Raw genomic sequence first — 18,914 nt, 5'->3', positions numbered from 1 at the left:
TACAACTTTTAGAGGCCTGAGAAGACATTAATTCACTTTCGGTGCCTTCTTGACCCAGGGTGCACTTGTGACTGAACATTTGACAAAGAAAAGGTACTCTGGGGTGTGATCACTATTTTGAATGCGAGTAAGTCAAGGAATGACCTTGGCAAGTGTATTGCTGGCATCACAATCATACTGTTTTAAACAATGATATTAGGTTTATTATAAAGCTATGTAATGTCAATCACTTATTAGAAAATGCAGACAGTAAAATACAAAATGAAACCAGTGTGTCTGGGATTTCCTTTCTCAGGAGTTATATAGGCAACTTTTCCCCTGGGGTTGTCTTGGCTGTCAAGTATGTCTGCTCAGGAATTAGAATTTGTAGGAAGAAGTTAGGGGTCTTCTAGCTTCTACCCTGTACTTGGCTGCAGTGGGTTAAACCACAACATCAGCACTGATCATGACACACTTCAATTCCTGTATCCAGTTTTGGGCCTCTCATTTCAAGAAGAACACTGAGGTGCTGGAGCATGTCCAGACAAGGGCAGCAAGGCTGGTGAAGTGTCTGGAACACAAGTCCTGTGAGGAGCAGCTGAGGGAGCTGGGGTTGTTTAGCCTGGAGAAGAGGACTCACAGAGGAGACCTTATCACTCTCTACAGCTGCCTGAAAGGAGGTTGTAGCCAGGCAGGGGTCAGCCTCTTCTTGCAGGCAACTAGTGACAGGACAATAGGACACAATCTTACACTGCACCAGGTGAGGTTTTACATTGGGCATTAGGAAGAAGTTCTTCACAGAAAGGGTAATTGGGCATTGGAATGGGCTGCCAAGGAAGGTGGTGGGGTCACCGTCCCTGGAGGTGTTGAAGAAAAGACTGGACATGGCACTCAGTTCCATGATCTAGTTGACAAGGTGTTGTCAGGTCATAGGTTGAACTTGACCTCAGAGGCTTTTTCCAACCTACTTGATTCTGTGATTTTGTGGGGTTTTTTTTGTTGTTTTGACCCTGGACTCTAGATAAGATGTTAAAGTGTGCCATCTTCTTATTCTGGCATTTCAAGCTGTCCTAAAAGTAAAACAGTATTGTTACCATACATACCTTTTCACCAAATGACAAAATGATTTCTCTTCTGCAAAACATGCAATGTTTGTGTAAGTCCTGGTGCAGTACTGTGTGTTGTAAATCTAGCTCACAGCAATACTCATCATGCAGCAGTACCAAGAGACTTCAGGGGACATTCCACAAACCATCCTAGGTGCTCATCAGCATCTGATCTGGGTGATGACTAAGGACGGGCCGAGTGCTATGCAAAGTTAAAGATTTTGACTGAGTGTGTGAGGTGCTGTGGAGCACATTGCAGTGGGAATGCCTCCAGTCCCCCACCCCAAACATGAAGTCACTGTGCTACTTCAGACACTATCCATGGTCCCATAAACTTTCCCAAAGTTATATAAAACAGTGGAATGCAGGAAAAAAAAATGAAATAATGTTATTCATAAAGCATCTTACTCCTTTAACAAATACACCATTAATATAAAAGGGAATAGGAGGCTAAGTATTAGATTGCTGAAGATGAGGAAATAATAGTCTTTCTGTGATTGTTAGTTAATGCCCTTCCCTTATCATTAGTTAATGTGTTATTGTAGCTAATGGATTAGCTTCCATTATCATTCCTTTCACTAAAACATGTTCTAAATAGCTTGCTGTTTAGAAAGGCCTAGGCCTAAGTTGGGAAAAGATAAGGAAATGAAGACATCTGAAATCTCTTCACAAACCTTACATAGTGCTTTTTGATTGCAGTACCAGAAAACTCAATTTTTTTTCTATCTTTTTGATATATGTTCTGTTAAGGACGTCTACAAGACAAGGAAAAGCACAAAGGTAAATGGGGGGTTGGAGTCAAAAGAATTTTTAAAGGTCATCCTTTTTTCTTTCTTTGGGTTTGAGGTTTTTAGCACATCTTGTTACTTGTTGTAAGGCTAAAGTAACAGGTGTTTTCCTGAAATTATTTTGCCTCATTCTGCTCTTAAACTTTACTCTTGATGGAGTGTGGGATAGAATGGTTAGTTTACACAAGAAGCTGAGGAGGTTTTGTGTAGAGGCTAGCCTTGATGAGTATGGCTGAGCCTCTACGGTGTTAATAATGAGCTCGCACCAAGGCAGGATGTCTCTCCAAAACTGCTTTATTCATCAAGGGCTGGGTGTCAGCAGAGATCTGTGACACATCCACTCAGCGAGGGAGCAGGCTCAGAGAGCCCCGAGCAAGGGGCAGGGTAGGGTTTATAACAGGTGCAGAGTAGGAGGGGCAGGATACAAAGGATCCAATAGGAACAGGGTTCGGGGGAGGAGTTAGGATGGGGTGATAGGGATACAACAAATGAGGATGGGGGAAGGGGGCGATAACTGGGGAAGAACCAATTACAATCAGAGAACTTAAGAACATTCTAGAACAAAGGGTAAGTACAAAGGGGATTGACATAGAACATTGTAGAACTAAAGGTGGGCATAACAGATGATTATATAACTTGGGGGAGTGGTAGGTTTGGTGGACATCCTGGGAGGTGGGAATCTACACCACAGCCTCCTCCCATGGCATGTCCGGGGGAACTCCTCCCAAGTCCCCTACCACAGTTTGGGTTAGTGGTAGTCTCCTAAGTGAGCGGGTGGGATTAGGTGGCTGTAGCAGGTTGAGCAGGACTTTGATGACAAATAGAGGTGTTAGGGGTACTTTTGAAATCTGCAGAGAACAGAAGGATAAGTGGCCCAATGCTGACTTCTCGGGGGTGTCTTAGAAGATCTTGAACAGGAAACTGTTAGCTGGGACTTAAAGAGGAAATAGTAAGGATTAGGATCTGGGTGGGTCAAGAATGAAAAAGAGCTGTCGGAGGTTCTGGAAAATGTGATTTCTGAGTGTGGATGAAGGGGCAACCTTTCAAGTAGCAGCAACAGGACATGTGAGGTTTGGATACAGAAACCTGAGTTTTTGCAGTTTAGAGAAATGCAAAAAAAATGGAGACTGTAATGTAAGACTCTTAGAAACTGCTTAGGACTGCTTTTGGACTACTATCTCTTCCCTTATTCTTGATCTATTTTTTGTTGGAATATGCAGCCTAACCTCACTGCCATTCACTCTGTGCCAGGCTGACAGGCTATCCCAGCTATGCTATCACGCATGCTCTCAGTTATACTGTCCCAGATAAACAGGTCATGCTATAGCTCACTTTATCTGGTTTTAATACAGTATTTTTCCTCCTTGAACACGCTGAGGCAATCTGCTGAGTGCTGAATGTGCTATTGCAAATTTAGCTACCTTCACTGGGAGTCCTTCAGTTTTAGAGTAGAGGTTCTCAATAGCTGCAAGGTCATTACGTGGAAGTGCTTTTCCCCCCAAATTTTCTTTAGGCTTTGAGCCTTTCTTTCAGATAAGATATTTCTCATTAAATTTAAGACCTCTGCCTGGCTGCCATGAACTTCTACTGAAGCCAATGGAAAATGGAAAGTAACCCTTGGGGGCAGAAAAGCTTTTAAAGGACATCTCTTCTTAAAGTCTAGTCTATTCAGAGAAGCAAGTAAGAAGAGAGCAGACATATTAATTTAATTTTTCCTGTTAGTCTCGCCCTATTCCTCCTTCTCCATAGTACTGATTTTTAGACCCCCCTCTTTGATGTTACTATGCATATATTTTAGTGGTCTTGGAGATGATCTGTTAAAACATATCATTTGCACATGCTTGTCCTGCCCTTCTGCAGTGATCAGCTGAGATATAAGATCATCTATGCTGCTACAGAACATAAAAGAAAATTATTTTCTTTTTTCAAAGCAAGATAACTTTGATGTTCTGGAAAAGAAGTTAAATAATTTTGTTCCTAAGCTTATAGGTAGAGTGGATGTCATTAAAAACTCAGCATTTACTAAGGCCAGATGTTGACTGCATTTTCTAGCATTGTTGACAAGCATGAGACTTCCTTGAGCAACAGATCATGACATTTGAGAGCAACTTCCCCATGTAACTCCGGTATTTCACTTCCTGGATCATGTTTATAGCAAGATCATAATTTGCACCATGCATCAACACAATTATCCAGGAGGATAACTTTGAGATGATATCTTAGAAATAAAAACTAATAATTTCTATTTATCAGGAAAATTTCAAAATGCTAATCAAATGAGAGTAAAATTGCTTTTATAGATTTTATAGCTTTTATATGTTACATTTCTTTCACTTTGCTACAGTTCCATGAATCAATTAATCTCCTCTGATAAATGAAAAATTATTTAACGATCAGGTAATATCCAAACTCATTCATCAAAACTCAGCTACTTAGAAGTAGTATGGAATACTGGGCTTCTTTCTATAAGAAATGATTGATGTAAAAATTGTTCATGGTATTTAATGATAGAAAATGGTATTTAATGATAGAAATGCTTAGGAAAGAACCAGAATGTCATTAATTAAATACAAGGTTTTTAATCATTATTTAGCAAAGGGGATAGTTGTTATAATCAGGTTTAAATGAATTAATTTTGAATATTTCATACAGTAATTTCTAATTTAATTCTATTCTATCTTTTCTTAATGTGGCTCATGTTTTAATGAAATCTCAAACATCTCTTTAACAAACTCTTTATGAACTTAGAATCAAGATTTTGCCACCTGATGATGACAAGCAGAACATCCATGAGGGGCTTATTTGTTTTGAAAAATACTAACAACATCAAAGAGATTATTGACAATACCAGACAGATTAAAAATCTCTTTGCCCTCGTGAGACCCCAGCTGGAATAGTATGTCCAGGTCAGGAGTTCTCAGCATAAGAAAGATGTGGACCCTTTAGATGATCAGAGGGCTGGAGCACCTCTCCTGTGAAGACAGGCTGACCGATCTGGGAGATGATCAGCCTGGAGAAGCGAAGGTTCCCTTGCAACCTTCCTGTACGTAATTTAAAGAAGAGGGAGAATGACTTTTTACTTGGGCAGGTAGTGACAGGACAAGGGGTGATCACTTTTGAACTTAGAGATTTAGGTTAAATCTTAGGAAGAAATTCTTGACTGTGAGGGTGGTGAGGCATTGAACAGGTTGCCCAGAGAAGCTGTGGATGCCACATCCCTGGATGTGTTCAGGGCCAGGTTGGACGGGGCTCTGAGCAATGTGGTCTAGTGGGAGATGTCCTTGCCCTTGGCAGGGGTTTGGAACTACAATATCTTTAAGGTCCCTTCCAGCACAAGCCATTCTGTGATTCCATGAGTAAGTAAAGCAGATACAAAAATCAGAATGACTCAGAGCAGCTGTCAGATATCAGCCTATCTCTAGAGGAAAGGCAGTTTAGTTACATCCAGCAACTAAATGTGGATGGTGAGGCTTTACACCACTTCACCTAATCTATTTGTCTTCATACCTATGGGAACAGAAAAATGCTCTTTTTATCATCTAGAAACAAATTAGACCCACTATCAGCCTGTTATCTTAGTCATAGAATCACTTTGACTGTAATGACTTAATTAACCTCTGAGCACATACCTGCAATAATCTCATATATTTTCATTTTTCTTTTAGCAGTTATAGCATAGTTTCTACATAGTTTATCTCTGGCATGAGGTTACAGAGGCATGCCACAGAAGGAACTGAATATTCAGGAAGAAATTAATTGGGTTTTTCTCCAGGGAGATTTCTTGGGATTATGAAAGAATATCTCTCTTGAACAAAGATGTAAACAAAATGCATCCTTTTTTTTGCTTCACCAGCTCTGTTGCTCTTGTTTGGATATGCTCCAGCAAATTTATTAGGAAAAATTTCTTCATCTAAATGATTATCAGGCATTGGAACAGGCTGCCGAGGGAAATGGCTGAGTCACCATCCCTGGGGGTATTTAAAGAACATGTAGACATGTAACTTAGGGACAAGGTTTAGCAGTGTATTTGGCAGCATTCAGTTAACAACTGGATTCAATGATCCAGGGCCTTATCCAAAGTAAATGATTCTGTGAATCTAAGGCAGATGCACTGAGGAAGTAGGGCTATGTCTGTGTTGACGCTGAGATGGAAGAACACATGGAAGTGCCTGAGAACAGACCTTCCCAAGTATAAGGGTCTCTAAATCACATCTGCTCTTGCAGCTGGTGGTGTGAGGGAATACTGGATCATCACACATCAAACATCAAAGGACATGGCCACATGGGGAGATGGATCTCAGTACTCTGCTTTTCTAGGCAAAGCCACGATAAAATGTTTGAGATTCCTCCCAGAGTGTTTCTCAGCATCCAAACTTAGGTTGTGTCTGCTCCATGAGGAAGGCTGGGTTCTTCCTCAAGCACTAGCCTATGGACATACTCAATGTTTGATAAATATGGTCTGAGAAACCAAACCCTGGTTTGTGCTTTGTCTTGTGGCAGGAGTTGAACTGTGGCTTTCTCACTCACTGAGTGGTCTGGCTCTTCCAGAGAGGAAACGTCACCCTTCACAGGGAAATTTCCAGCAGCCTGGGCACATGTCACAGACGCTGCTGGACCGACCAAATCTGCCAGCTCAGCATGAAGTAGCTGTATGGCCAGTATTAGGCATTCAACTGGCACAAATCTACTTTCCCAGAAACTGTTTTTGTTCAAGCTACCTTTAAGGAATAAATATAAAATCTCCCTATTTACCACATGAAAACAAATATCATCTGGGGCACCAATTCATTTCTGCACTGATGTGCAGGGGAAAGTCTAAAATCTGATTTACAGAGGGTCTGAGAACTCTAGTATACCAGAGTTTAATTTTTTGTATTCAAGGCAAAGTACTGCACTTTCCTCACTTTCCTTTTATTTTTCTAGAATGTTAATCAGCACATTTAAAACAAAACATGGAGACTAGCATACTCTTGGTGTGAAAGCATACTGAAGAGGGCTCAATGTGGTGTTACAGCCCCAGTCCTGCAAAATGAGAAATGTGTTGTAATAAAACAATTTCTAGAGCTTCATGCAGTTGCTCTGAGCACCTTATGAATTTTTTTTTTTTAGCTGAACATGGGATATTTTAATATTTTGTAAAACTATATAAATTCTTTGAAGATAAAAGGTCTCTTGATGCCTAAAACCCTGATGAAAACCAGATTACAAGGAACATATTTCAGCTACAAAAAAAGATTTTTAGTTACTTTGGTTTGTGCTTTAGCTCTGTTTTTTTGTTCCTGTTGACCTAGACCTTGTCTTTTAGTAAAGTTCAACATTAATAGCCAGGAGGACTGATGAGATTAAAACAGAGCAAAGACCTAAAATTTCATACCATCTAGGTAGCAGAGCCACAGACAGATTCTCTGCTTGTGCTAAGACGTTTGGCTACAACAGATTTATGATGCTTTATAAAGAGTAAGATTTGGACCCAGGGGAGTGGGTTTGTGTGTCTCATACAAATTACTGCCTTTAGTGTCCTAATTGATTCCATCTGTAGTTTTACACACTTTCCTTTTTTTCTTCCTTTTTCCTTTGTAGTCAGAGCTACCTTCAAACTGCAAGTGACGTGCCTGGGGGTCACAACCTGGATCCCTCTGCAAACTACAATTCCCCAAAGTTTCGCTCAAGGAATCAGAGCTATATGAGAGCAGTGAGCACGCTCAGTCAGGCCAGCTGTGTTAGTCAGGTGGGAAATTCTTGTTATAATTTTTCTTATAGGTTAACTGAAGATGTGAGACTTGAAACTAGTGGATGGTTTTAGGTTTTTTCATTTTTTAAATTACTATCAAACTGAGGATGTGAATTGTGGAAGTAAATCAGTTCTAAGGAATGTAACTCAAAATTTCAAGAAAAATACTGAATGCTGGAGGCAAATAGACACTATCAAACAATATATTTTCAATTTATTCTTCATCAAAAATATAAATACTGGTGTTTTTTTTCTTCAGTGCATATTAAATATTTAATTGTTAAGAAGATTCAGACTGAGCATGAGGAGTACACTCCTACAATATTCATCATCTGAAAATACCTGCTCTGATTTCAGTAAATGTGGACTGCCTGATTAAGATATAGATTGAAAAAAAATATGCTCCAAAGGAGCAGTGTTTCATCCTAAATCAAATCCCTTATTCTTCTTGGGTGAAAGAATAAGTTCTATCAACTATTCTATGTATGGGGTCTCCTGAAAAGGTACAGTTTTCCTCCCTACTGGTTTTATGTCTGTTAGTTAGTACTAACTCCTGGTAAAGTGAGGTCTGAATCACACCTGAAGGGCAATAAACTATAAGAATTACGTACACGTTCTATGTAGCAGAGGACTTTACATAAAATTCCCAATGTTTCTAATGTTTATTGGTCCTGACTTTCCTTCCCTGTGTTGTTTCATGACAGATGGGCCCTTCCCACTTCTAAGACATGGTACTTAATATTTCTTTGACCGTTTAGTGAGCCACCTAAGGGTATACATACACAATGGTTATGTTAAAAGAGAAATCTTTTGAAAGCAATTTCATATTCATTCATATTCAATTTGTATTGCATGGCTATTCAGGCCTGGATTCAACTCATCTAAATTGAGGCTTTTAACTGAGGCAACAACTAAAGCTTCCTCTGTAGTTAATGGAGCAAAAGAGTTTCTTCCAGGACAGTGAACATCCTGAGTGGGCTGAGAGCCCTCTGGAAATGCTTGTCAGTCTCAATTGATGGTAGAGAGCTGGGAGGGGCTGGTCACCTGACAATGCCCTTCAGTCAAATTCCTTAATTTATCTGAGGTAATTCTAAATTTAATCTTATGTAGCACACATTAGAATTAGAAACAGTCAGTCATTTTCCAAAGCTTTCAAATTTTTTTTCCCAGCTCCCTTGATGTTTCCATCATTCTGACGCCTTGTTTTTTGTTACGCTGCTTATTGGTTATTTTGTCTTTTTATTATACTCTGCTTTTGAGAAAATTTCATGAGTATTAAATCCTGCATTCAAAGCAAGTTCTGTCAGCTGCCAAATAACAATTTTCTCACATAGAAAGTATCTAACATCTTCTGTCTCTTTGACCATGTCTGTGCACAGAGATAGCCACTGAGCTGTCCATGATGATTAATTGGTTTCAGTAGTGGTTAAAATTCTTTATTTCAGTGTGCATTACCTGGAAGGTGTCCACAGTAGATTTCATTTGCAGGTACTTTGTTCAGTTTGCCAGATTAACTAAACCTGCTGGATACAGTTCCTTGCTTTTTCAGTGTTCACTAACCCATGCAACTTTGTGTTAGCCACATACTTCCTACCTCACAGTCCAGCTATTTCCAGACCATTAATAAATCCATTAAATAGATATTACCCCAAGCAAATGTATTAAAATATCAAGTTCTGAACATTTGCTGTTTCCTGTTCTTTTTCCATTACACCATCCTCCATCTACATAATAGCGGTTTGTATAATTTGTGGGGGTTTTTATGCCTTTTTGTTGTGAGATCCTTCCTTTTTTCACATCTGAGAAAGGTTAGACTCAAGAATAATGTTGAATTCCATGGTATATATTTTAAATTTAAGTTTGAAAACTTTTAATTTTCTATTATCAATAACCTTAGTTTGAAATAAGTAGCTAAGACTTACAGAGTTTATGGACTAAATTACCATATATTTCCTGATCAACAATATTGCAAAATAGTTCAGAGTAAGATTTTTTTTATCTCTTTGAGATTGCATTAGTCTACTTAACTTTATTAGAAGCAAATTTCATGAAGAGTAATTTAATTCGTTTCAGAAGATTTTCGGTAGTCAAAATGTCTTACATAAAATTATCTGTTATTCATAATCGTCAGAACTTCTCTATAAAATTACCCTTTACTTAACCAAAACCCTAAAACATTTGAAACATTTGATGGGACTCTCTTTCCATAATGAATAAAGCACTAGGAGCACTTAGCATCTGTATAGGAAAATTAATATCAACTAGATGTGACATTTAGTGATGCCATAAATTTAACTTGCAAAATTATTCATACTGATTCTGAGTTTTAGTACTCACTTTTTAGAAAAAAATTATTTTCAGAATTATCTGTCCAGTGTTAACTTCTATCTGATTTTGGATAAACATAATATTGAATTATTCAGGTACATTTACAGGTAGTTAGGGCTGCCTTCAGTGAATCTTTGAAAAACGCTGTAGGTAGAATTAAGGTACTAATCTTCAAAACAGCGACATATGGTTACCTACCTAGAGGTTCACCAAGCCTGGCCACTCTGCCTAAGCCATGCTTATCATGAAAATTGCCTCTAAAAAAGGCACAGAGTTGCATCATGCCCAATCTGCAAGGCAGGGCTAGCAGGTGGATGCTGGGTCCTGCCTAAGTGCTGCAGGGAGCTGGAGGCTGCTGCTGAAAGGACAGCATGGTAGAGGGTCCAAGCTGGGCTGCTCTGCCAGGCAGGGTTCCTGGAACATTAATGTATGGCATGTGTGATGCATTTAATATAGATGTGTATACAGCTGATCTAAGTTAAACAATGTGAATGTGATCAGAAGGGATTACTACATTTTAACTATTTGCTAAAACAGTTCTTCATCAATGTACAGGTGTCCATTTGAGATGTTGAGGCCGTGATGATCACAAAAAAGCAAGTCAAAAATCAAATGCATTGTTGTTGTTTATTCAGATGAGTGAAGCAGAGGTTAATGGACAGTTTGAATCGGTGTGTGAATCAGTGTTTAGTGAAGTTGAAGCTCAGGCAATGGATGCCCTTGACCTCCCTGGATGTTTCCGAACAAGAAGCCACAGTTACTTGCGTGCCATTCAGGCAGGCTATTCCCAAGATGATGAATGTATCCCTGCGCTGACATCTTCCAACATCACCTCAACCATCAGGTCAACCACAGGTAAGCGAGTCTCCACTGACCCTTTCATTGTTCTGCATGTAAAAACATATCAGATTGCCTTCTAAAGGGAGGTTTGACTCTAGAAACATTTTCCCTATGTAGAGATAATGTTTGATACCAGTATTCTTTTTGTTTTTAATACTGTACTATTGTGGCTACATCCTGGAATAAGCTCTTTCTGGGAAGAATCTTTCATGCATAATGTGATGGACCTGGATTTTTGACCTCCATATCACATACATACCATTATCTAGGTGCAAGTATAAGAATGCAAATGCAAATGGTATAATTTCAATATTGTTAGATATATGTGGTTTATATACCAAGTAATTGAACTTCTAAATGAGATTTGTTGTTATAATTTTAATTATACCCCCCCCCCCCCAAAAAAAAAAAAGAAATTAAAAATATTTGGTCTAAATACTTGAAGGCAGTTAATGTAAAAGGTAATGAATTTCTTTTAGGGAAGTTCTAACCAATTGTACCAGTGCACTGAATTGTAAATGCTTTGGCATGCTCCACACATCTAATATTACTCATTATCCATTAGCATTCATTGTTGTAACTCACTGTTAAGATCTCTTAACATTTTTCTGGCAACTTTCTTTTTTCTTATTAGTTGCTTAACAAAGATGATAGCTTTATCCATTTTAGAATTTTAGTATGCATTGGTAAAGAAAAGATTGCACAAAGAGCCATTAAATAACAAAATGAAATCTATAGGAGGTATGTATTCTTTGTAAACTGATCCAAATTCACTTCTACGCTTCCAAATGTGTTAGTGCCAGTTCCTAATTATGATATTGTCCTTGCCACCTACTATTAAGCTGTAGTGCAGGCTACCCATCTACAAAAGGTAAAAATGAGTTCAAAACCTATCATATAAAAATACTTTTAAAATTATTTCCTTGATACATCTGTTGTATAATAGAACAGTGTGAGCTTAGAAAGGAAGCTGTGGTTGAATAACACATTTGGATTCCAGAAGTAGCATAAAATGTTATTTTATCTTAAGCATAGTATTTTAATTGTTATATAAAACTTTGTGTAAAACTAGCAATTGTTGCTTACAGTGCCCCCTCTAGGGATGTTGCTGTTCTTTGATTAATAGACATGCTATCATGATATAAAACGAGATCTTATTGCTACCCCAGAGACTAATTTTCATCTTTATCCTATATTACTGTGTGATCATTATGAAGTCACCTTCCATGGCAAAAGACACAAACAGATTGCTTATTTAGCAGTCTGCTCCAACTATTGAATTGGAATATTTTCAGAATTAGCTTGGTTACCAAGTCGATTGATTTTTATCTAAACTCTCCTGAGTTTATATGCTACCTAAACCCAAAATTCTTACTGAAAATAATTTATTTTATTTTGCTCAGTGTGAAAAAGCTGAATAATAGAATATATTTAGGAAAATACAAGATTAGCTAGTAAATTGTGTTTGTCTCACAGTGTTTTCATGCTTATGAAAAATGTTCTGCATTTATTAGTAGTCTACTGGTTAAGTACTGTGGTTTCAAAAAGTTTAACCTTCCTTTCACTCTTAACTTCTCCCTCATCTCAGAAATTATTTATCAGGGAGATTTTCTTGCCCACAATGTAATTCTTCTTTTTTGTGGTGAGGTGATATTGACAATCTGGAGAAAAAAGATCACTTGAGGTGTTTTCCTGTTCCAAAATAATTTCCAAGCCTAAGGACTGTATACAGTTCTGAGTGTGATTTTGTAATTCAAATGTCATCTCTGTGCCGCAGAGCAAATTTGTCCTCAGCTTCTCTATGATATACAAGAGGAGTAAGGATTATGTAGTTCACTTTTAAGGGAAATTTCACTTGCCAAATAAGTTCTTGTTTTTAAAATCCTAGGTGTAATGCTTCAATTTTTCTCTCTTCAACCCTTGTCACTTTGGAGGGAGTTGCTGCTTTTCCTATCCTTATAATTTTTACAAAAATCTTACTTCTTCTTCCCTTTCTGAAAATTGTAAAAGAAGCAGTTGCCTGAAATGTGAAAATGGTGTTGGCAGATATTTGACATTCAAATAAATGTCAGAAAGGTCAGACTTTCACATCAGCTTTTATTTCCAATTCAGTCTTTTATTTCTTAAGAAAATTACATTAACTTCTTTTTTGCTTCTGATGTAACAAATTCTTCTTGGCAAAGAAACTAAAGGAATGTTTTAGAAAATTAACAGTAATTTCAATTTAATAATTCCATTCAATTTTAGTTATATAGGTCATGACTGCCCCTTATCATTGTCGTAAAGCAATTGATTCATAACACCCTAGCTTAGCTAAAAATTAATTATTGTAACTAAAAATGTAAACCTAAAATAATATAAAATTATCTATGAATTCAATTACAAAAGTATAGAATATATATTTTTAAAACATATTTACTAAAATACCCCCAGATGCCTTTACAACATTTGGAAGGTTGCAACTATTATGAATATCATGTGGGAAATTATTACTGGACTATGCTAAAAGGATTTTCTAATAGATGGGAAAAGAACTACCAGTATTGGGCTCTTCTTAACTGCATACAGCTTGACAGAAAACGCTCCATGAAACATTGGTACTAAAGAACACATAACTTCTGTGTGAATCCTTGTGGTTTAATTATTTGTGGAACTGGTCTTCTCCACCTCTGAGGGAGATTGTGACAAGGCCTAGGGCACTCCCTGTTGCCCCAGGTGTAAATGAATGAGACAAGTGACAGTGCAAAGGAGGCAGCCAGCATCGCTGGCCTATGGTAAGCTAGACCTGGCCTCTGTGTGACCCCTGCTGGGACTCTTCTTTCACTGAGGTTAGGGCATTTCCAGCCACCACGTTCCGTTCTGTGAGGAGATAATGAACCCAGTAAAAGATCCTTGATGTTAAAAGCCCTGAATGGCAGCGTATGCTTTCTGTCTCTGAACCGTATCCAGTCACAGCTGTCAGATGCACAGCTGAGAAAATGCAGCTCCAGCTGCTGCTGCCTCCCACCTCATTCCTCCAGCACAGACAACATGTAATTTCCTGAATGGGAAGCCACTGAGTGCAGTAGTCATCCTAAGTGCTACTGACTTACAGCTCTGCTACTCCTGCAAGCAATGTTTCACTTTTCAGGAAGAGTTCATGCAAACTGGGTCACTTTCCCAGGTAGCACCAGCCTGGCTCCCTGCTGTCTAAGCCATCCATCCCACTGCCAGCTCAGCAGACAGCCAGGGAGTGGGGCACAGTGCTGCTGGAAGTGCTGGCTGCATCACCCCGCAGCCAGCCCTGGCTGCAGAGTCCTGCTGGGAAATGAGGGCAGTAGGTCAGGAGCAGTAACTCCTTATCCCACCTGCAACACCTGGCTTCTCTTACTGGAAAGTAGTTCAGATACTGTGGTACAGCACTGGACTGTACTATGAAAACAACCAACAAGGACATCTGGAAGATATTAATCACTCCCTCGTTTCCCCTTTGTCTGAGAAGGTCAGTTTATTTTTGCTACAAGTTCTGTATGTAGAGAGAGTCCTTTATATTAATCACTTCTTATGTTATAGACTATTGAGGATGTTTCCTCACAGGTTTTATTTAAAGTTTGGTTTTACTGTGAATGCATAAACACTGAAGTGCAATGGTGGCAGTTAGGATGGTCTCTTGTGAAGCAGAAAAACATGCTAAAATCCCTTCCCTGAGAGAGAGAGAGTAACTTGGTATTTGCACTTCTGGCCAACTTGAACACCAACTTAGCATTCTCTTCAGATGTGGAAACGCACATATTTTGTCCTGATGACATTATATACATTGTATAAAACACTTTCATCTTTATTGTGACAAACATTTCCTCTGGATTCCTCTGGACCACTGTTCAGGATGCTTACCCATCAGGTGGAATAGCTTCTCAGTGTATATTGCTTTTATATTCAAATTGAAGCAGCTAGCCAGAAATACTAAATATCTGACTCAAGCAGATGCATGAAATCCTTCTCCAGCAACAAGCAGGAGCTAAGCAGACTCTGTTAAGTTCTTTGGTTTTCAGTCTGATGAGTAAAAGAGAGTATAATTTTCAGTTTCTTAAAACTACTCCACATGTTCCTCTAACCCAGTTTTTCTGGCTACAACAGTATTTTTGACTGGATTAATGATAAATTAATGGATTAATGATTTTAAAAAATCCACCTAGCTATGGACTTCAGCACAATGGGACTTAGTCAGGGTATATAAAGGCATCCTGTATTTCTGTCCTATGATAAATGTCAGTCCAAAGTAATTTCTCCCACTTCAGGGATTTCCTGCTACTCTTGAGAGAAATTTAGCATAAAGCATTGTTGGATTTGAGGAACAGAGTTACTAACCTTAAGTTGCTAATATAGTGCATAAAATTTTTAAATTCTTCTAGAAAATTATTCTAGCATAATGCAATCTGTCAGATTTTTCCAATATTAATGATTCTCTCAGTTGTGCACACACCTCCTTTTTTCTGATTCATAGTAGGCAGCTCAACTAAGCTCATGCTTGCTAAAGATTTCACTGAGGAAGATGAAAAGTCTTTGGACCATTTCACTTTTTGAAAACTGTCTTTGGGCCATTGTACTTTTCTCATTCAGCTGGACTCTGCTTGGCAATGAGTAAACTTCAGAGAATTCCACATTTACTGAACTATTCAGGACTAATTCCAAAACCAATTAATTCAAGCTAGGTCACATTGGATGAGGAAGTTTTCAATTAGAGTTCCTGCGATTACTCAGGATGCCTGAGGAATTGCAGGTTTCCCTTCTCCTGACTTTCAGCTATTTTCAGCTTTCCAGTTCCAAATAAAGGGCTATGTAAGGTGAATTTTTAAAGCCCATGTTTGATATTTAGCCACAAAACTCTCATGCTCAGTGAACTGATTGCATAATCATGTACTTACAAAAATAAATGGATGAGAATATGATATTTCACAGAGAAATTGTACTGTTCCATAGCATGGCTACCCCTTCAAACCATAAAAGCATTGATTCACTGGTTGCTATCTGAACACTAATAACATTAGTTATTGTTTTGAGGTTTTAATGGTTTGTTAGGTTTTTTTGCCACTTATGAAGATACCAAAGCTGGGAAAAAGCCATGGTGCTACTACATATGACACCCCTTCCCATGAGAAAAACATAAGAGTGTTGGGACTGTGAGCTTAGGGAAGAGAAAGCTCAGAAGGAATTTTATAAATGTGCATAAATATAAAAATTAAGGGAAAAATTATTTTCAGTTCTTAAAATAAAATTTATGAGCAACAGATGTGTGATTTTCTTTTATTTCCTCAAGTATGAGATATTTCATTCAGGTGGTTGTTTGGATCTTCTTAATCTGATGCACTACAGCTAGGAAAACCCAGCCAAATGGGGGAAAACTTATGCATGAAGTAACATCTCCACAATTTCTGTTTTTTCTATAGAAATAAATGGTCAGACTGAGAGGATTTTACTGGTATCCATTGCTAATAGCTAGCAGTGGAATCCATAAAATATATGTTTTAAAACACAAAGCATTGAGTTCAAATAAGATATAGAAGGCTGTGTTCTCTATCATCATTTAGGATGTTGACTTTCCTTAATTACTGCTGGGGCTCTGTGGAATTATCTGACACTCTAACTCTCTGCAGGAAACATCACCTATCTCTGGGAGCATTTCAGCATCCTGAGTTAATCCTTTGATGCTGTGCCAACTTGTGTTCCTATACTGTGAGAATAAATCTTATCCTAACAAATTATGAGCTGAGTTCTACACTTGGATACAGACACACAATTTTCATTGCTCTGGATGTATCTGGAGAGCATAATCAGTCTTTAATTTTTTAAACATGTTGAAGTTTTGCTGCTATGCTGACACTGCTGTTCCAGAGCATCTCTACATGGTAAAAATGACCCAGGAAGTCACTAGGATGAAGGTGACACAAACACTTTGGTCCAAGGAGTTTGACAAGATGGCCAAGGATCTGTCACAACTGTTCACAACTCTGGGATTCCTGGAGATGGAGTAAGGCTGTGCTAATCAGGGCTGCCTGGCCTCCTCAAGCTGATGAGGCATGAAGGCAGTTGGAGCAGTAGCCAGAAGCTTTTCATAATTTTCATTCTCCCTGGTGCAGATTATTTTCAGAGTCAAAGATAAAAAATGAAGTCACTGCCTTCCATCTATGGTTAGTTTAAAAATGTGTAATGAGTGTTTCTCTCTTGCTCCTTCTGTTCTGTGTTTGACAAAATGCCTCCGTAACCCACTGGATTTGCCAGACATCTGGTTCTATTCTTATTAAAAAGGACACCAACGCTGCCTCCCCTGGCAGAATTTGGCTTCAAAGCTGTTCTGTTGAAAGTGTTTTCTTAGTTATGTTTTCTTTATGGTATTATATGGTTAAAAAAAGTAGATTTTATCAGAAAAATATAACGTGCAAGGATGGTGATTCACTGCTCAGTTTGAACCCTTCCTGGCAGTGGCAGATGTAAATCTCAGCCCAGCTGTTTACCCTGAGGCTGTGTCTGTGCAGCTGTGGGAAGCACACAGGGTGGGTGACCCTGGGAGCACCAATGCATCAGGCTTCCTTGCGGTGAAAAAGAAGGACCCTGCCTGTGCTTCTCCTCTTGGGAAAAAAAAAATAACCTCTAAGGAGTCTTCTCAGAAGCTCTGCATGTATTCAGTCCTGTTTCTTCGTTGAAGATATGTGTGTCAGGAGCCGTAATCATGATATGTGCATTGAACTACACTCCTTGCCATGCTAGCTATACAAACATCATTTGATCGATTTCTGCATGAAAAAACTTATTCAGACTCATATCTACCTTAGAAAGACAACTGATAAACCTAATACTTAAAACATACTGGAAATATTTTTTTCCAGAGCACCAGAGAAAATAAAGACACTAAAATTGGTGACATTCCAGGGCATAACCTGAGAAAATTAGCCTTTGGCCGGACAGGCTAGTTGAATTGTGTTGGGTTAACCTTCAGGTCAAGTCAACTAAACATACATTCTGTTGTGCAATCTAGTTGTCTAAGTTCCCATCATAAGAAACTCTGATTAGTTCAAAGACAATTGACTGGTACCATTTGAGACATCTATACAGGAACTAGAAGAGAATTGAATCATTCTAGACAAAAAGCTGTTGTTTAGGGAGGAAGGCTTTGGTAGCTACGTTTTGGTGAGTTTGACTCAGTCTGAATACAGTGTATGGAGCCTATTGTGCACCAACACAGAATCAACAAACCTCAGCCTACAGTGAGGTGTTTTACTGTCAATGAATAGCCCTTTGATTAGTCCTGACAAAGCCTTACTTGCTGTAAGGCCAAGGTTCAGTCTCAGTATATAGTCCATTGAAATATACACACTGGAAGCCACAAATACCAGAGCAATCCCAACAGCACATTACTACTCCTCAAGGGCAACTGGAGGACATCCAGTGTTCTGGGAGATACTTAGTTTGAAGTGAGTAGCCTATCACTTGGCTTTCTGAGAATGAGAATAGCATATCAAGGACACATCAACGAGTCATGAATTTTATATGTATTTTTTTACCTTTTCGGACATTACTGTGTCCAGAAAAATACATGTATTTCCACTCTCTGTGTCAGTCATAAAGGTTCATCTCACATGGTGCATGTATCTACAATGTAGGTTTCAAAGACAATCACCATAATATGCAATTATAGTCATTGGATATCTATGTCCTTCATAACTTGTACCTGTTACAAAAGAAGTGGTCCTCTGGACATCCCTGTTTCTCTCTGTTGTCTATTAAAATAGTCTACAGTGATAGCATTGCATAGATAGCTAACTTCCATTAATTTTAGGTAAAAAGTAAAGCTATTCAAATTGCATTTTAGGATGAAAACTAAGGTTGAATTTGGGTCCCACTGAAAACAAGGATAACTGAGAGAACTTAAAAATCTGAGAGAACAAAACACAGCAGCATCATTTTTACACCTAATTGCAGGGATGGGAGCCTGCAAGTAGCTTTCTTAGTTTTGACTGGTTTTGACACTCATACTTACTCGATCTGCTTTCTGGGTAAAATGGTTATTGGATTTGACAAAATAGTGCATTCTGAGTTTGTGTCCAGACTTGTAATCTCTGGATTAAATTAATTGTTTAAAGGTACTAAACTGCATTTGTTTAAAAT

General features: G+C 38.4%; 1 protein-coding gene across 24 annotated transcripts in view; it reads left to right on the top strand.

Annotated features, from left to right (window-relative positions):
- Window positions 1-18,914, top strand: part of DLGAP2 (DLG associated protein 2) — a 450,475-nt gene that overhangs the window by 386,456 nt on the left and 45,105 nt on the right. For all 24 annotated transcript variants that reach the window (XM_021551147.2, XM_021551145.2, XM_021551158.2 and 21 more), the window contains 2 exons: window positions 7,454-7,601; window positions 10,568-10,787. In XM_021551147.2, the coding sequence (XP_021406822.2) occupies window positions 7,454-7,601; window positions 10,568-10,787 (368 nt within the window). The remainder of the gene's footprint in view (window positions 1-7,453; window positions 7,602-10,567; window positions 10,788-18,914) is intronic.

This window comes from Lonchura striata, chromosome 3 (genome assembly GCF_046129695.1).
Source record: "Lonchura striata isolate bLonStr1 chromosome 3, bLonStr1.mat, whole genome shotgun sequence".
Lineage (NCBI taxonomy): Eukaryota > Metazoa > Chordata > Aves > Passeriformes > Estrildidae > Lonchura > Lonchura striata.
Note: the sequence above shows the minus strand (reverse complement) of the source record. Positions and strands in the feature narration are given on the sequence as shown.